Source organism: Bidens hawaiensis, unplaced genomic scaffold, assembly GCF_021521415.1.
Source record: "Bidens hawaiensis isolate Kalapana, Puna unplaced genomic scaffold, B.hawaiensis_p1.1 tig00017762_1, whole genome shotgun sequence".
Taxonomy (NCBI): domain Eukaryota; kingdom Viridiplantae; phylum Streptophyta; class Magnoliopsida; order Asterales; family Asteraceae; genus Bidens; species Bidens hawaiensis.
The window spans coordinates 102,936-120,476 of record NW_027492680.1 but is presented as its reverse complement, the minus strand read 5'-3'; the positions used below and the strand labels follow the sequence as shown (position 1 = coordinate 120,476).

The 17,541-nt window shown below is 32.7% G+C and overlaps 2 protein-coding genes across 4 annotated transcripts; one reads left to right on the top strand and one right to left on the bottom strand.

Moving 5' to 3' along the window:
* Positions 1–1,248: 1,248 nt before the first annotated feature.
* Positions 1,249–5,395, top strand: LOC143554585 (GDSL esterase/lipase At3g62280-like). The gene is made up of 5 exons (XM_077044304.1): positions 1,249–1,693; positions 1,783–1,968; positions 2,873–3,036; positions 3,130–3,400; positions 5,029–5,395. The coding sequence occupies exons 1-5, from the start codon at positions 1,474–1,476 to the stop codon at positions 5,241–5,243; spliced, it is 1,056 nt and encodes a 351-aa protein (XP_076900419.1). The 5' UTR covers positions 1,249–1,473; the 3' UTR covers positions 5,244–5,395.
* A 595-nt stretch (positions 5,396–5,990) lies between these two features.
* Positions 5,991–9,936, bottom strand: LOC143554608 (shaggy-related protein kinase gamma-like). Of its 3 annotated transcripts, none has more exons than XM_077044322.1 (12): positions 9,777–9,936; positions 8,703–8,889; positions 8,084–8,176; positions 7,656–7,988; positions 7,488–7,562; positions 7,289–7,345; positions 7,057–7,197; positions 6,919–6,969; positions 6,748–6,843; positions 6,592–6,675; positions 6,401–6,503; positions 5,991–6,314 (listed from the first exon to the last, which is right to left on the bottom strand). In XM_077044322.1, exons 2-12 carry the CDS (start codon positions 8,814–8,816, stop codon positions 6,232–6,234), a joined length of 1,230 nt encoding a protein of 409 aa, XP_076900437.1. In that variant the 5' UTR covers positions 8,817–8,889; positions 9,777–9,936; the 3' UTR covers positions 5,991–6,231. The 3 variants fall into 3 exon arrangements, with proteins under 3 accessions (XP_076900437.1, XP_076900438.1, XP_076900436.1); XM_077044323.1 differs by having other exon boundaries at positions 8,703–8,863; XM_077044321.1 differs by lacking the exon at positions 9,777–9,936 and having other exon boundaries at positions 8,703–8,999.
* Between the last annotated feature and the right edge of the window lie 7,605 nt (positions 9,937–17,541).

The following is a 17,541-nucleotide window of genomic DNA, read 5'->3' as shown; positions in this document are numbered from 1 at the left end:
GAGTATAGACTGTTTCTTAAATATATTTTTGGTTTGTAACATATAAGCATTTAGTCCCTTTAAAGCTTTTATGCACTTACATATCAAGTCAGAGTTATATTATTTAAAAACCAATAAACATTTAATTACCAAAACAACTTGATATTTAAAATTTATAAACTAGTAATCATCCATGTAAACCTTAGTGATTTCCTTAATATAGAAACAGAGATTCTTGCAACTTGATGTTAAAATTCAATCATTCACATGTTTGTTTTCTTCGTCGTTAGCTGTATATTCGCTTTGAAACGTTTTAATCAAAGCCACTCGCATAAACTATGGCTTAAAGTTGTAACTAACAGTTATAGAAGTAATGGATTTTATAAAAATGTTGAGAATGAAACTATATAAAAGTTATGAAAAGAGTTTTATAACTAGCTATTATTTTAGCAGAAAAAGAAGTTTAAAAAATCATATTATGCATGAAAGTTCATGAAACAGAATAGTAGTTTGAATATTTATAGTCTAAATTTAATTCAAGAATTAAAAAACTTTATTATATGTTATACAATTAGAAGAAGACACTCCTATTGATGTATATTTTCTGGCATGGTGTATGGCTGTTCAAACTGCTCGCTTGGAATTTGCTCGAAAAATGCTCGTTCGATTTGGAAATGAGTGTTTGGTTCGGTTTTGAAAACAAGCCAAGCACGAGCAAAACGTCGCTCGGTTCGTTTTGCTCGAATTATTTTTTATTTATTATTCTGTATATATTTTATGCGTATATATAAAAATATATTATTTTGTTAAGTTTATTTAAGTTTCTCTCTTTTAAGTTGACTTCAAAGTTTAATTTTAAACCTTAGCCGCTCGTTTTATATATGTTTTCTTGTTAATTTTGAGTTTTAGACGTTCTAGAGTTGGAAGTTTTGAATTAATAATATTTTGGAGTTTTAAAAGATTAAAATTGAAAACTTTGTACGAAACCAAGCGGAGCCAAGTTTCTCGGCTTCAAACCAAACCAAGTTCAAGCATAAAAATATCACCCGTTTCTTTAAATTTAATCCGATCGGTTCGGCTCGCTTTCCAACCAAACCGAGTATGAGCAAGCTTGCTTTCGGTTCAGCTCGGTTCGTGAACAGCCCTAACATTATGGTGTTATTCATGTAATAGCCCCTTGCAGAAAAGTTATTTTGTATTCCCAAACTAAAATTATTAAATTAATAAAACTAAGATCTACAATGTCACAAATAATAAATTGTTCACTATTTCAAATGAATAAGTTCTAAAAAGATATATAAAATTTTCACTAAACAACTTGTCAACTTGTATTTAGATAAAGTTAGATGAATAAAGTATACTATGGCTATGCTACAAACATATAAAATAAAACTAGGTTGACCATTGTTTTTCATGCAGTCACATCCTTCAATATAAGACTCAAATGAAGGTTAAGTAAACTATATCAATTATCAACTTATTAAGTATTCTGATATGAAGATATTAAATATATTTTATGGGCTTCTATGTGTTTGCATGCTCTTTGGTACTTCATTGTCTAGACCTCTTATTATCAACTTTGGTGATGCAAATTCGGACACCGGAGGTGTGTTAGCCGGCGCTGGACTCCCTATCGGCTTGCCACATGGCATTACATTTTTTCACAAAGGAACCGGACGGTTTGGTGTCGGTCGGCTTATTCTAGACTTTATATGTGAGTTAGTAAAAGCTGGTTTTGAGTCTGCTAACTTTTGAATCAGTTTTGCGTGTTAACTTTATTAAATGTTGATTTTTTGGGAACAGGTGAACATTTGAAACTTGGTTATCTAAGTCCATATATGGAATCACTGGCACCAAATTTTACAAGTGGTGTAAACTTTGCGGTGGCCGGAGGCATGATTCTACCACCGTTTATTCCTTTTCGTCTCGGTGCTCAAGTTCGCCAGTTCATCCATTTTAAGAATCGTTCACTTGAACTTCTCTCACAAGGTATGTTCGTTTCTAGTTTTTGGTTTGAGTTTAGTCTAAATGAATTCGGTTAGTTTTTGTTAAAACATTTGAACTTCTTTGGCTAACAGGTCGTGTTAGGGTCAATCTGACAGGTTTGTTTGTTTGTTGATCTATTTTTAATACAATACAAAAAAATGTGCTATATGTCACACAAAACCATTTTTATTGATTATTTTATACCAAAATTAAAAGGTTAAAATAGGAAATAACATCATGTTTTATAGTTTACATAGAGTAAACTGCGGTTTTCGTCCCTGAGGTTTGTCCAAATATGCGGTTTTAGTCCAATAGTTTCAAGTTTACGATTTTTGTCTTTGTGGTATCATTTCACTTGCAATTAAACCCAACCCCACTAACGTCGTTAAGTCTGGTCGTCAGTTTTGTTCTTTTTTCCAAAATACACACAAGCCCCTCACGTGTGGAGGGCTTGCGAAGTTGGTGTTTATTTGAAGAGAAAAAGGACATAACTGCCCCTCACGTGAGGGACACACTGATGGGTATAACAGCCAGACTTAACGGCGTTAATGGGGTGGGTTGGGTTTATTTGCAAGTGAAATGAAACCACGGAGACGAAAATCGCAAATTTGAAACTATTGGACTAAAATCGCAGATTTGGACAAACCACAAGGACGAAAACCGCAGTTCACTCTTACATTTAATTGCTTTACACATGTGTATATTTGGTTGTAACCTTTCGAATATTAATTTTGAAGTGTTAATATGCATAAGCATAAAAAAATAAATTTTGGATTAGAGGTAAGGTTGTCTACATCTTACCCTACTCAGACCCTACCATAGCTTTGCTATTGGTGGGATATACTGAGTACGATGATGATATGATGAGGTGTTGTTAAAAAAAATAAAGCCTTTTTTTGATAAACAGGTTCCGGGAACTATATCAATGAAGACGGATTCCGTAACGCACTTTACATGATAGATATGGGACAAAATGATATTTTGGAAGCACTATATGCATCAAATCTTACTTATGCACCAGTTGCAGCCCAAATACCATCTTTTGTAGCAGACATTAAACTTGCCATTCAAGTAACCTTTTTTCAATCTTTTCATACCATTTCATCTTAGCATATAAAATTATAAACTACATGTTGATAAGTCAAATTTATATGCAAAATGTAGAACCTATACCAGTATGGTGGTAGAAAGTTTTGGATATTTAGCACCGGGCCACAAGGCTGCGCTCCTAAAGAACTCGCGTTACATAAACACAAAGATACCGATATTGACAACATTGGATGCTTTCGCGTCCACAATGACCTATCAAAACTCTTTAACAAAGGATTAAGTAGAATGATTGAAGAGTTGAAAGCAGTGTTAAAAGATGCAAGTATTGTGTATGTGGATGTATACACCATCAAATATGATCTATTTGCCAACCCTTCAAAATATGGTAATAATAATAATGTGTTCAAGTAGGGCTGTCAATTTATCACACGAATCTTTTAACATGACACGTGTTTTAACATGTTTGGGTTTGGGTTTAACAGGTTTCGTGCCTTAAACAGGTCATGTTTAAATTCGTGTCCTAACAGGTTAAAAAACCTATTAACCTTGTGTAGATTTTTATTTAATACACACACACACACACACACTCCTAAAGTCTTACCCTAAAGTCATACTTACAAATGACATTTCACTAATGCCCATCTGAACCCGATATTATATTTTTTATGGATGTTGTGATCTACTTCTATGGTTTTCCGTTTCAAGTATGTTATGGATTTGTCGTCTTTTGTTTCAAGTATATTAAGGATTTGTGGTTTTATGTTTCAAATACGTTATGGATTATCTATTAATTTTTATTTTTATTTTTATTTTTATTATACTCATTTTGAAATTTTTGGTTTTGTTACACGCGTATTATTCAATGTCTTTAAACAGGTCTTAACAGGTTAACTTGTTACTAAACAGGTTCGTGTTCGTGTTTGGAAAAAATGACCCGATTAGTTATTGTGTCATGTTCGTGTTTAGTGCAACAGGTCATCGTGTTTTATCGGGTCGTGTCCGACATGTTATGAGTCTATGACAGCCCTATGTTCAAGTTTACTTCGAGCTTTCTTGTGAATCGGGAAATTTAACGAATATGTGCTGACAGGATTTGTAAAACCGCATAAGGCGTGCTGCGGGTATGGAGGGGATCCGAATAATTATAATGTGAAAGCTACGTGCGGGCAGCCCGGATATAACATGTGTAGTAATGTATCGTCGGCTATAATATGGGACGGTGTATGTGTATGTGGATCCGAATAAGTATTGTGTATGTGGATGTATACACCATCAAATATGATCTATTTGCCAACCCTTCAAAATATGGTAATAATAATAATGTGTTCAAGTAGGGCTGTCAATTTATCACACGAATCTGTTAACATGACACGTGTTTTAACATGTTTGGGTTTGGGTTTAGCAGGTTTCGTGCCTTAAACAGGTCATGTTTAAATTCGTGTCCTAACAGGTTAAAAAACCTATTAACCTTGTGTAGATTTTTATTTAATACACACACACACACACACACTCCTAAAGTCTTACCCTAAAGTCATACTTACAAATGACATTTCACTAATGCCCATCTGAACCCGATATTATATTTTTTATGGATGTTGTGATCTACTTCTATGGTTTTCCGTTTCAAGTATGTTATGGATTTGTCGTCTTTTGTTTCAAGTATATTAAGGATTTGTGGTTTTATGTTTCAAATACGTTATGGATTATCTATTAATTTTTATTTTTATTTTTATTTTTATTATACTCATTTTGAAATTTTTGGTTTTGTTACACGCGTATTATTCAATGTCTTTAAACAGGTCTTAACAGGTTAACTTGTTACTAAACAGGTTCGTGTTCGTGTTTGGAAAAAATGACCCGATTAGTTATTGTGTCATGTTCGTGTTTAGTGCAACAGGTCATCGTGTTTTATCGGGTCGTGTCCGACATGTTATGAGTCTATGACAGCCCTATGTTCAAGTTTACTTCGAGCTTTCTTGTGAATCGGGAAATTTAACGAATATGTGCTGACAGGATTTGTAAAACCGCATAAGGCGTGCTGCGGGTATGGAGGGGATCCGAATAATTATAATGTGAAAGCTACGTGCGGGCAGCCCGGATATAACATGTGTAGTAATGTATTGTCGGCTATAATATGGGACGGTGTTCATTACACAGAAGCTTCTAATAAAATAGTTGCTTCCAAGATCATCTCCATGAAGTCACTAAAACTAGACCAGTTTTGGTAGATATGAAATTGGAAAAATAAGTTGCTGTATGAATAAGATGGATGAATGATGTTTTCGAGTTTGGTTAAACGGTTAAGTTTATGTATTTGATATTGTATCCAGCGTTCAAATTGAACGAAAATATGTGAATCTAACTTTGAATTTGGATTCAGATTTTTTCTGTTGATGTATGATTAGATGCAGGAGGGATTTGACTCCGGTTTTTAGTCAACATGATCCGACCTGACCCATTTTCATGGTTTTTACCATGAATATTTGATATACCCGTTTATAATCTTATGTTGTTAATTACCTACCAGTACCCATACCCGAATCCCGATCTTAAAATGGCACCAAAATCATCAACTAAATTTTTGTAATTTTTTATCTCAAGTTTTATAACACAGAATATTGTTTATTGTACTTTTAAAGAGTATAGAATATATTAATATATCCGTTTTCGACGCGGGTATACGGGAATGGAATTGGTTCCGAATGATCATACGAGTATCACCTAATACCATGCCCGTCAGGCGTCAGGCCATTACAAACCAGGAAAACAGTTTATAGCTAAACCCATGTGCAGTCCCATACCCGAATACCCATCATTCACACTGATCTTCTGAGTTTGTATAAACAGATAACTAGCTTCAAATACAATCAAATCTATTCCAATGTAAGCATTCTTTGCTAACACGACTCGTTATATAACATTAAAACTGAAATTATAATGTTTTTATAAGTAGAGAACTTAAACTCTGCTAAATAACAAATAAGTTACACAAGGTCTTGTTTCTATGACTAGAGAACATCTAATAATAACTATATATAAATGTATGTGATCACTGTTGCAAAACAAAGGCGCTTGCGCGCACACAAAGATAACATTACATTACATTTCACTAGGACGGGCGTATTCATATGGGACGAGCGTTTCTTCTAGGTACTAAGCACACTACTACAAGGAACAAATAAACAAACAGAATTCCTTCTATCCTTACGTTTACGTTTACAAACTGAGGAATGCACATTGCTTTCTTGCGTGCTCCGGGACCAACTTCGTAAGCATCTCCACAGGCACCCCTTTAAGTTCTATGACAAGAAAAAACATCCTTTTTTTAGCATAAAATAAGATAAAATAAACGAAATGCACGTAATTAATATTTCATTTTCAGTACCATGAGACTTGAAATTAAATAGTGGTGGAAGAAATCGTCCGTTTGGCAGCCTGATAGCAGGGTCACGTAACTCATCAAAGAATGGATGAATCATTGCCTCCAGCTATTCATAAGATTTTCGTTCAAAAAATAAGTATAAACGATATAAAATACAAAGTTTTAAGTTTTAAGTTTTAACTTTTAATACTTACAGCAGTGCTTCGAAGATTTGGAGAGTACTGAAGCAGCCTTGAAACAAGATCAACCGCTTCTGGGGGTGTACGCTTATGGAATATCTGCAAGTGTATTGTTTAGGTTGTGAATTTACATGTAATTATGAAACTTGTGACCAAATCTTATTTACTTACCTTATGCCATGGGTGAGCTTTAATTTGGGGAAATTTGTATTCTGTGTAGTTGGGGTTCATGCACTTTATCTCTTCCCTTGTTGGGGTGCCCAAAATCTATGTTCAAAGTTTATTAAGCTTACGTGACACGCGTTTGATGATATTTTAAGTTTATATATAAAAATAACTTACCTTTATGATCTCCACTAGCTGGTCAACTCCACTCTCACCAGGGAAAAGAGGCTGAAATTACATATGACAATTTGTCAGGTCATATAAACATTCTGTATAAATTAAAAAAAAAAAAAAACAATAAAAAACTGCCCCTACCTGTCCAAGCAACAATTCTGCCAAAACACATCCAGCAGACCAGATATCTATTGCTGTTGTGTACTCGGTGGCCCCAAATATTAGTTCAGGCGCCCGATAATATCTTGAACAAATGTACGAAATGTTTGACTCTCCTTTCACCTATCAAACAAATGACAAACATAAAGTAAGACAATGCAACACAATATCAAGCATAAAAACAAGTAGCTGTTAAACAAACATTGATGCTTACCAAAACTTTAGCACTTCCAAAATCACATAGCTTGACTTGATGTGTATGTGGGTTTACCTGTTAACCAGAAACACGGACGCTTCGGTAAACTATCTTTGTTCATTAATATCAAACTAAACATTAAACAAATGGTGCTTTAAATCATCACTTGTATATCTTGTGTACAAATAATAGAATGTACACATATCAGAAGGCCTACCAGTAAATTTTGAGGTTTGATGTCCCTGTGACACACTCCAATGCTACCATGAATGTAAGCCAGGGCTCTGAAAATCTGTATTATGCAATACAGGATTAAGATAAAAACATAAAATCAATTAAATGATTAAGAAATGGAAGTATGGAACCAAAGAAAAGGTATTCTTACCTGATAACTGTATAGCTTCACATAGATCATCGACATCCTCTGATTCATCTTGTTATAGTGTCTAATCATCCGATAAACAGTCTCGGGAACATACTCTAACACAAGGTTAAGATAAAGTTCTTCCTTTTCTGTAGTTGAAAAGAAACAATGCTTCAAAGCAACAACGTTTGGGTGATCCAGTACACGCATTGTTTGCAGCTCCCGGTTTTTGTACCTCTTGTCCTGAAGAACCTTTTTAATGGCCACTGATTCTCCAGTTTCTAAGCATTTGGCCTGGAACACAACTCCAAATGACCCATGCCCAACTACGCGCTCGGCCATGTAACTAATCGTCTAAAATCAAAAACAATTGCATCACTAACAATTGATAGCTAAGTTGGCTACTAATACAACAGTCCAAAAGAAAGAATCTGTGTAATCAAAGTTACCTGTTTTGGCTGGCCATTTTTACCACCAATAGTTGTCACGATTATATGCCCTGTCTCTGCCCCGTTGCCATTAACTATTGCAGGCTCCATTTCCTAAAGGTAATAAGTGAAAATTTATGTTTGAACGAAGAGGTTATGCTATATTGCTATAATCTAGGGCTGGCAATTTCTAACACGGACATATTAACACAAAACGACACGTTTGGTACTTTGGCCTTCGGTTGAGCTTAACAGGTTTCGTGTTTTAAACTGGTCGCCACATTTAAGACACGATTAAATCGTGTCCAAACAGGTTAAACACCTGTTAACCAAAAATATGGCATATCCCTTAGTTACTTTACGCCCAGGCTTAACTTTTTAAAAAAATTAAATATATGTATAATTTAAGAATTTTATGAACTTGTGTTTCACTACATACATGATACTTATCGTGTCCCTAAACAGACCGTGTGTGTAATCTGTTTCTACGTGGGTTCGTGTTTGGACTTTGGAGAAAAGGATACGACTAGTTATCGTGTCGTGTTTAGCACCACAGGTAATCATGCCTTATGATGCCTGACCTGTTATGCCAGCCCTACTACAATCTACATAAAATGATATATATGATGACGCCACTTACCCTATCATCCCTAATTTTCATGTCATTCATCTGATCAGGCAACCTTTCCACAGCAGCTGTATTTACACTAGGTTCTCTAACTCCAGATGCAGGTAAAACACTTACCGAAGCCATCGGTGTGGTGATTAAAGTTACACGACTCTTTCTTAAGCTTTATGAACCTATCTACAAATAAAATAATGCAAATCTGAAACAAAAAAAAAGTTATTCAATCAACAATATATATAAGCTTTCCATTCCAACTAACTTGCCCTCAAAACATCACAAACTGTAAATTAGGCGCGAAATTCAGCAATCAGGTAACATACACACAACATCAATTAAGCAATTTCATATCAACATAAAACAGATCTTAGTATCTTACAAATAACCACACAACTCTTCCTTTAGCTTTATGATCCTATCAACAAATAAAATTATTAAAAAAAAATAAACTGATTCAACACAACAGGCATATAAAATGTTTCCATTCCAATTAAACTGCCCTAAAAACACCTCAAAGTCTCAAACACAAAAGTTGGAGTGAAAATTAGCAATCAGGTAACATACACACAGCATCAATTAAGCAATTTCATATCAACATAAAACAGATCTTACAAATAACTACAAAACTCTTCCTTTAGCTTTATGATCCTATCAACAAGTAAAAAAAAAACTGATTCAACACAACAGCATATAAAATGTTTCCATTCCAATTAAACTGTCCTAAAGGCGCGAAACTCAGCAATCAGGTAACATACACACAGCATCATAAAAAAATAAAATAAAATAAAAAAACCTGATTCAACACAACATCATAATAAATAAAACTGTTCCATTCCAATTACACTGCCCTAAAAACACCTCAAACACAAAATTTGGCGCGAAATTCAGCAATCAAGTAACATACAGCATCAATTAAGCAATTACAGATCAACACAAACCAGATCTCACAAATAATTAACAATCTGTACGGATAAAACATAAGTAATTCAATAATTCAACAAATAAGCCCTAGAAACTGCTTGCAATTGAAATTAGCGTACGGATAATCAATCAATAAAGTAAAGTAAAAGAAAGTGAGTATGAATGTACCGATCGATGATGATGATATTTATGAAGAATAATTGAGAGCTGAGGTTTTGTTTGTGTGGATGATAATTGAATTTGCAGAAATGATATTATGAAGTGGAATAATAATAATGATGATGATGGTTAGTGTTTGAAGGTGGATTTAATCATATACATATTTTGACTGGTCAAAGTTATATCTATATGTATATATCGTAGTGAGTGTTATTGGTATTATTATTTATTTATTTGTTGGTCAAAAATGATGGTGCACATGCATTCAACGTTTTATCGTGTTTGAATGTATTGAAAATCACACAACTTAACGTGGGTTAAGGGTTGTAATTTGTAAACTATTATTATTATTTTCTCATTTCTAATCGGATTAGGGCTATAAGCAATCTGTTCGGCAAAAAAATCGTTTGTGTTTGTCTGTTTAATAAATGAACCCGACTTGGACAAAAAAGTTTTGTTCGGTAAGCTTAATGGACGAACACGAACAAAGGCCAGGTCTGTTCGATAGTGTCCGTGAACTTCCGGTAACGTCCGTTCGATTACATCCGATAATGTTCGTCCGGTAGCGTCCAAACTGATAGGTTTGTATATGTTTGTTCGTCGTTAATGACAATATTAGTGTTCGTTGTCCATTAGTGTCCATTAATGTTCATGTGTTTGTTTATCCATTAGAGTCGATTAGTGTACGTCTGTGCATTAATGTTCAATAGTATCCGTTTGTCCATTAGTGTCCGTTAACGTCCGTTTACAATATCAACGGACGGACACAGACAAACTCAATTTCTTAATGGACTAACACATACATGAATTTCGTTCGGTTGAGTGTTCGTGAACCGTCCGTTTGTCTGTCAACATATTAACGGACGGACACGGACAAGGTCTCGTCTGTGTCCGTCCGGTTCGTGTACACCCCTAGATCGGATAATTTATATTTCTAACGCAGTGTAATGGTAGAAAGTCCGAAACTTTAAATGGAGACCTAGGTTCGATCCCAACAAATAATACTTTGGAGAGGACGTGAGAGACTCAATGAAAGAAGACTGAGACCTTTGTGATCTCTGGTTCGATCATCAGGGTGTCTGTGTTTTATTACCAGTGGGCCTTCGGACGGATGAGTTTTCTTTGGAGCCGAAGATAACTTGAAGGAGCTTAAGGGCCAGGTACGTCTGGGTTAGGCCAGCTTGCAGTGGGTCGGTGGTATTTCACTCTGTACGAAGTATTTAGGTAGCTTTTTGTTTGTTGGTTATTAACAAACTAGAATCGGATAATTTATATTGTTTAAATGAAATAAAAGAAGTGGCATTTACATGAAATTTTATTATTGAATGTTGAAGTGCTTTAAAACTAGTAAGATAGAAGTTGTGCGTTGGGCTAATCATAAAACCTTTCGGATTTTATGTACTTGCTATGATAAATAAAAAATGTTAAAATATACTCGTAATATAAATAAAAGGATATAAAAAAACGTGTTTTATAATACTATTTAACTTCTAAACACGCGCTACCAAAACGTGGGCTACGACTGGTACCAAAGAAAGATAATGTGTAAAAAAGATAACGTGTGTATAAATTGATTAAATTAATATGTGAACTAAACTAAAAAAAACGAATACAAAATAAAATTTTGAGTGACATTAATATCACTCACATTTTTATTTTGTAATTTCTTTAAGTTAAGGAAATCACTATTTATTATTGGAACATCGTGTACAGAATACATAGATAATTTTGTTTGTTGGTCATTCAAAAGAAAATCACTATTTGCCTCTAACCGTAATCGTTGTTATGGCAATCATGTTTTCATGTACAGATTTATTCACCTTTTAAAGTTGCTAGTTTGTATAAAATTAAAATATCCATTTATACACTATTAACCGGTTAGATTATAGTTTGCAGTTTACACTAGTTAAAAGGTTAAAAATATAAGGAAGACTATTTAAAAACATATTTGCTGTCAATGTGACATTTAAACTTGTTTTAATAATTAATATAATGGTTTTAATATAATAGTCATAAGTCAGTGTTGTACAACAACGCAAATAAGTTAAAAGAAAAAAAAAAAGCTTGCGTCCATGGTTTTAGACTTTAGTCACGTGGCACGTGTTTCATGCCATGAATTAATTATGAATAAACTTAGCACGTGGAAAATGTTTTTATTAACAATAATAATATATTTGCTAGTCAAATATAAACGAGCATGACTGGATGAGAAATTGGATACCCGCCTACTAATCTACTATTATAATTTATAAATTTATAATTATAAAAAGTCCAAATCCTAGTAAGATAGAATGAATATTGAAGAGTGTGTGAATGGTAGAGACCATAACAAAACTTGTAGTTAAAATATATTCTTGGTATAATTTACTTTTATTAACAACGTTATTTTTTATTAAAATAAATATAAGCTTATTTTACTTTCAGATACTCGAACCCATAACGTTAATACGATATAATATAGATTAACTTTATTCAAATAAATTCATGTATTATTTAAATGACTTGGAATATACTTCAGCTAGAATTTTGTTATTTTTTTTATTTTTAAATCTAAGGGTGTTAATCGGTTAAAAGATTGATGAAAATCTAATTGAGGTGTAGGAAGATTATTGAGAATTATTACTTTTTATTTAATGTAAAACATCAAACTTTGAACAATAATATCACTCGGTGACAATCATTTCATGGTTTTCACTTTCTCTCTCCCCCCTTCGGGTTATGATATAATTAATTTTTAGTACCGTTCGTAGCACCATTAATGAAGCTTACTTAGGGCCCGGGGTGGCCCGCCCCCCTGTTTTTTTACGCAGTAGTGTAAATTTACCCGTTTTCGTCCGAAATTTTGTGTACGTAGTGTAAATTTAGCCGTTTTCGATAAAAGATTTGAGCCCGACCCCCTATCTTTTGTGAAGTTTTGTATACATTTCGAGTCCGGCCCCCTTACAATAGCACACAAGTTTGGTAACTTGGTTTTAAACATTACATTATAGAAAAACAAAGAAGTAGCATGTTTTAGTAACATTTTACTTATATTACAACTATATTTTAGGACTTAAGAAAACCAAGTACTTGTTTTAAAGTATTTTTAAAATTCAAATATCACAACAACAATTTCTTGTACATCATGTCATTCCTTTTAATATATTTTATTTAAACAAAATAAAATACTCGATTACACTGTTACAACAACCAAACATATTACTCATCTATAATCTATCTATATAATATATATAAACGAATACACAAAAATCCTACGTGTCGCGATGTCGTCGCTCCCTCTGTTTTTGGAGTCACCAGATTTGCTTGATTTTTAAATGTAGATTTCTCATGCATTTGACCCGAATTCATGGGTACGGGTCTCATCAAACCCATATATTTTTTAAACGTGTTATAACATCTCATTAAACTAAAACTAATATCACCAAATATTTGATATAAAAATCCTATAAAGTAGGGATATACTAAAAATTAATATATGATTTATTTAATATATATATATATATATATATATATATATATGGGGATGGTTCATGCGAGAAGTGTAGTTGTAGTGAGAAATGCGAGAAGTGAATGTCAACCGTTTATTATAAAAATCAATGGTCAATAGTACACAATGGCAGTTTTGTAAATTCTTTGAACATTTAACACTAGTTTTCTGGAAGAAAAGGGCAGGATGGTCTTTTATGTGTAGCTTAAAATAAGTTGTGTATTAACTATCCCTGGTTTCAATCGTAAACGGCCCCTGGATACATGTGCCACGAAATCCTCTTAGAGTTGGTGATGTGATACACACAATCGATAAATTTTAAGGCGATTGATTCAGTTTGTGTAACTATAAGAAGCAATCAAAAGTCCCTGTTATGTACAAATTGGGGTTTTAGGGTTTAACTGGTGTTGTGCGAGGTGCAACAGAAACTGAAACCGCGGACAAGAAATTGAAGGTATGCTGGCTAATTTATGTTGTGTCTTGTGTAATATAGTTCTTTAGAAGTTGCAAACTGCGTGCTACATGAAGTAATTGATGGTTTTTGATTGATTTTTCTTACAAAGCAGATGTGGTTGGGTTGGTCTGTGTAGGCTGTAGGAACAGTTAGGTTTCATTGATATTTGGTTAACACACTCATGAAATTTTGTTGCCTTGTTATAAAAAGACTGAAAAAGGTCGATTTTTGTTACGTTGTGAATGGTTTATGACGAATTTGTGTAGGTACAGTTAGGTTTCAGTAAGATGTGGAGTCTTTGTTAATGAAGAACATACATGTTGTCTAAATTAAATTTTTGCAAATACCGTAGGTTTTTATAGGTTGAGTTTTGTTTTAATGTTAATGAATGTACTGAGTGGTGTTAGAAGTTGTTTACAATTCATGTTTTGGTTGTCTAGTTCCTAATAAATGAGGGTAGTCATAGATGTTAGTGGTTGTGGATGTACTTTCACTTGAATGTATGGCATGTGTATGAGTCTTGGATGAGTTGCGGGTTATTGTGTACTGTGGGTGTAATGTTTAATTTCTGGTTGCGTAGTTTACTTTGTATGTTTGTTGTACTAGTTGTTTTAGTTAGTAGTGACGTAAGATATGGCATTCCTTTGGTGTGTTATGGATGCAAACATGGTAAACCATCTGTGTAAGATGCAACATGCCGTTATTGTATCTGTCATTAGTCTATGTAGCTACTGAGTTTTACAAAAAAGAATAAAAATTTAACTTGATATGTAATTGCAGGTGAGAAATCTCAAAATTTAACTTGTTACTGTGTAGCTGTATGGGGGGGGGACTGTGGATGATGTGTATGATGGTTGTTTATTGTGTAGTTTACTGAGTTTATTGTGTGTGTGATTTGTTTATTGTGTATGCTTATTTAGGCAATGTGTAGATTGTATTATGTGTAGGCTTGTTGCATGTGTAGGTGTATGCAGTGTGTTTTCTATGTAGGGTTAATGGGTTTGTTGTGTAAATAGTTTATTACTGTGTAGGGGTAACTACAATTGTGCATGCATGTTGTTTACTGTGTAGCTTATTGTTTTCTGTGTAGGCTTGTTGCCTATGTAGGTGTATTTAATTTGTTTTCTGTGTAAGATTAATGGGTTTGTTGTGTAAGTAGTTTGTTACTGTGTAGGGGCGACTACGGTTGTGTATGCATGTTGTTTACTATGTAACTTATTGTTTTCTGTGTAGGCTTGTTGCCTGTGTAGGTGTATGCAGTTTGTTTTCTGTGTAGGGTTAATGGGTTTGTTGTATGAGTAGTTTGTTACTGGTAAAGGCGACTACGGTTGTGTATGCTTATTGTTTTCTTTGTAAGCTTCTTGTGTATGCAGTTTGTTTATTGTGTATGCTTATTTAGGTAATATATAGATTTGTTTTATGATGTTAGGTTGTAGAGATTTTTTGTATGGTATGTGTAGACTTATTTGAAGGTTTTTGGTTGGTTTTGGTGTATGATGTTAGGTTGCTATATAGTTATGAAATGGTGAATTGTTATGTATGTGCTTTGTTCACTATAGAGGATTTTACTTAATATTTAGGCTGTTGCTTGCACACATCAGTTTCAAAACTGGTAATACCCCTAAATTTATGTATTTGTAAGCGGTTTATTTCGTTTTCTATATAACTTATTTATAAATTTTTTATTTTTATGTAAAGGGACTATACTTTGTGAGTTACCAAGGATTGTTGGTTATCTGAAAGGTTGATGCATTTGGTTTGTTAATACCAAAATGGTTAAAATTTAAGTGTGAAACAGAAGATAATTGTGCATAGTCCGGAAAGATAAATTAGGATTGTGTAAGAATATATGCTCTACGTAGATTTATGATTATCTATTTAATCTTTATTTATTTCGTTGGATTATATGTTATTAAGAAGGTTGTTTGATGTTTGGTATTGAAAAAATAGAAAGCTAGTTTTAGATTATTATTATTATTATTAATATTTTTTATTTGGTTTTTTAAACAGGCTGAGAGGCATTTAGCTTTTAAAGACTTCACAACCTCACGAGAGTTCGGTTTGATGAAAAACAATACTAAGCACACACTCGGTGGCGATATAACTAGAATGACATTAAAAGACATATGTCGTTTATAAACATTTGTGGCGAGGATTCTATTAGTTATTTAACTTAAAAACGAAAAGGATCACATATTAGGGAGGTTCTAAGTTTGGATCGAATGTTTGGTTGATCAAGGAATAGTAGGATAATGTTATACTTTGTTTTGTGGTTTTTACCCGTTTTTTAACCCTTCTGTCTGTTTTAGAAATCTTGTGTATGTAGGATCAATTGTTTGTTGTGTAAGGAGTAAGAATGAAATGTTTATGAAGTACAATGTATGCATGTAACTATTTGTTATGTAGGTACAAAAGTAGGTATTATAAATAGTTTGTTATATATGGATTAATTATGAAAGTGTTTATGAATAACTTATTTATCCATTAATTTGGGGATAAAAAAGAAAAGGAAACAGATTTTCGTCGTATATGATGCATGTAGATTTTCATCAATGGAATCACAAAAAAAAGAATAGGATAAAATCGATTTTTGATTATCGAATATATTATTGGTTGAATTGGACGTAAAGTTACATAATGGGATTAAATTATTTGGGTTCAATAGAATTTGAAAAAATCGGTTGGCTAGAATCTCGTGTGAGTTATTCACAAATTTGGAAAAGGTGATAGTAAGGGTTATTCACAATTTGGAAAAGGTGATAAATAATAAAAAATAATTATAATAAAAATTGATATGTAACTTTCCTGGTAGTAAAGTTACTTACCAAGAATATAAGAATTGGTTTTTTACTTATTTGCCCTTAAAATAAAATAAATAGAAAAGAAAAAGGTTAAATTGTGATTGGTTGGATTTATTTCTCGCACTTCTCACTCTAAAAATATTTCTGAAATGAACCTAATCCATATATATATATATATATATATATATATATTATTTATAATTAAAAAACCAATTTTATAGTAAAAAAAATAAACGGGTCTTGGGTCTCATCAAACCCATATAGCTTTTAAACCGGGGTATAACATCTCATTTATTTGTGAAACAATTTATCATTAAACCATAAGTATATTAACTTTTATACAATAAAAAATATTAAAATTCAAAAAATAAATAAATATTAGAAACACATAATATAAAACACCCCCCGTAATACGGGGGATAAAAACTAGTAATATATACACGATAATACGATATAATAATTTTTTTATCCCTTAAAGATGTTAAAGGTTGTGCATTTCATTTCTATCGTTTATTTACAATGAAGATCATGTCTCATGTAAATGACTTAAATATACTTAAATTATATATATATATATATATATATATATATATATATATATATATATTATAGTAGTTATGTAATTAAAATATCAAAAAAGTAATTTTAGACTTATTTTTAAAAAACAAAAAATTGGCATTAGACTACTTGAGATATACTTCAATCGCGACCATTGTTTCTTATTTTTGTTAGTTTTATGTTGTCGTTGTTTCTTCTTTTTCATCAATAAACCTCCGAGTTGTTTGCATAATGTTATGATAGGTATCCTTATAGATTTACCGTATCGTGAAAATGTGAAATGCAATATGTTGTATACCTTTGTAACATCAACATGTTTCATATACATGTATGTGCATACATGTCTTCAACTTAATAAATATTAGCCTAGTTCATGGCTAAATTTACAAAAATAAAGAATATGGCGTGATTATATAATTATTATACTTGTACAATACAGAGTAAGAACTCTCAGACCGAATGCGGTTGGTATGT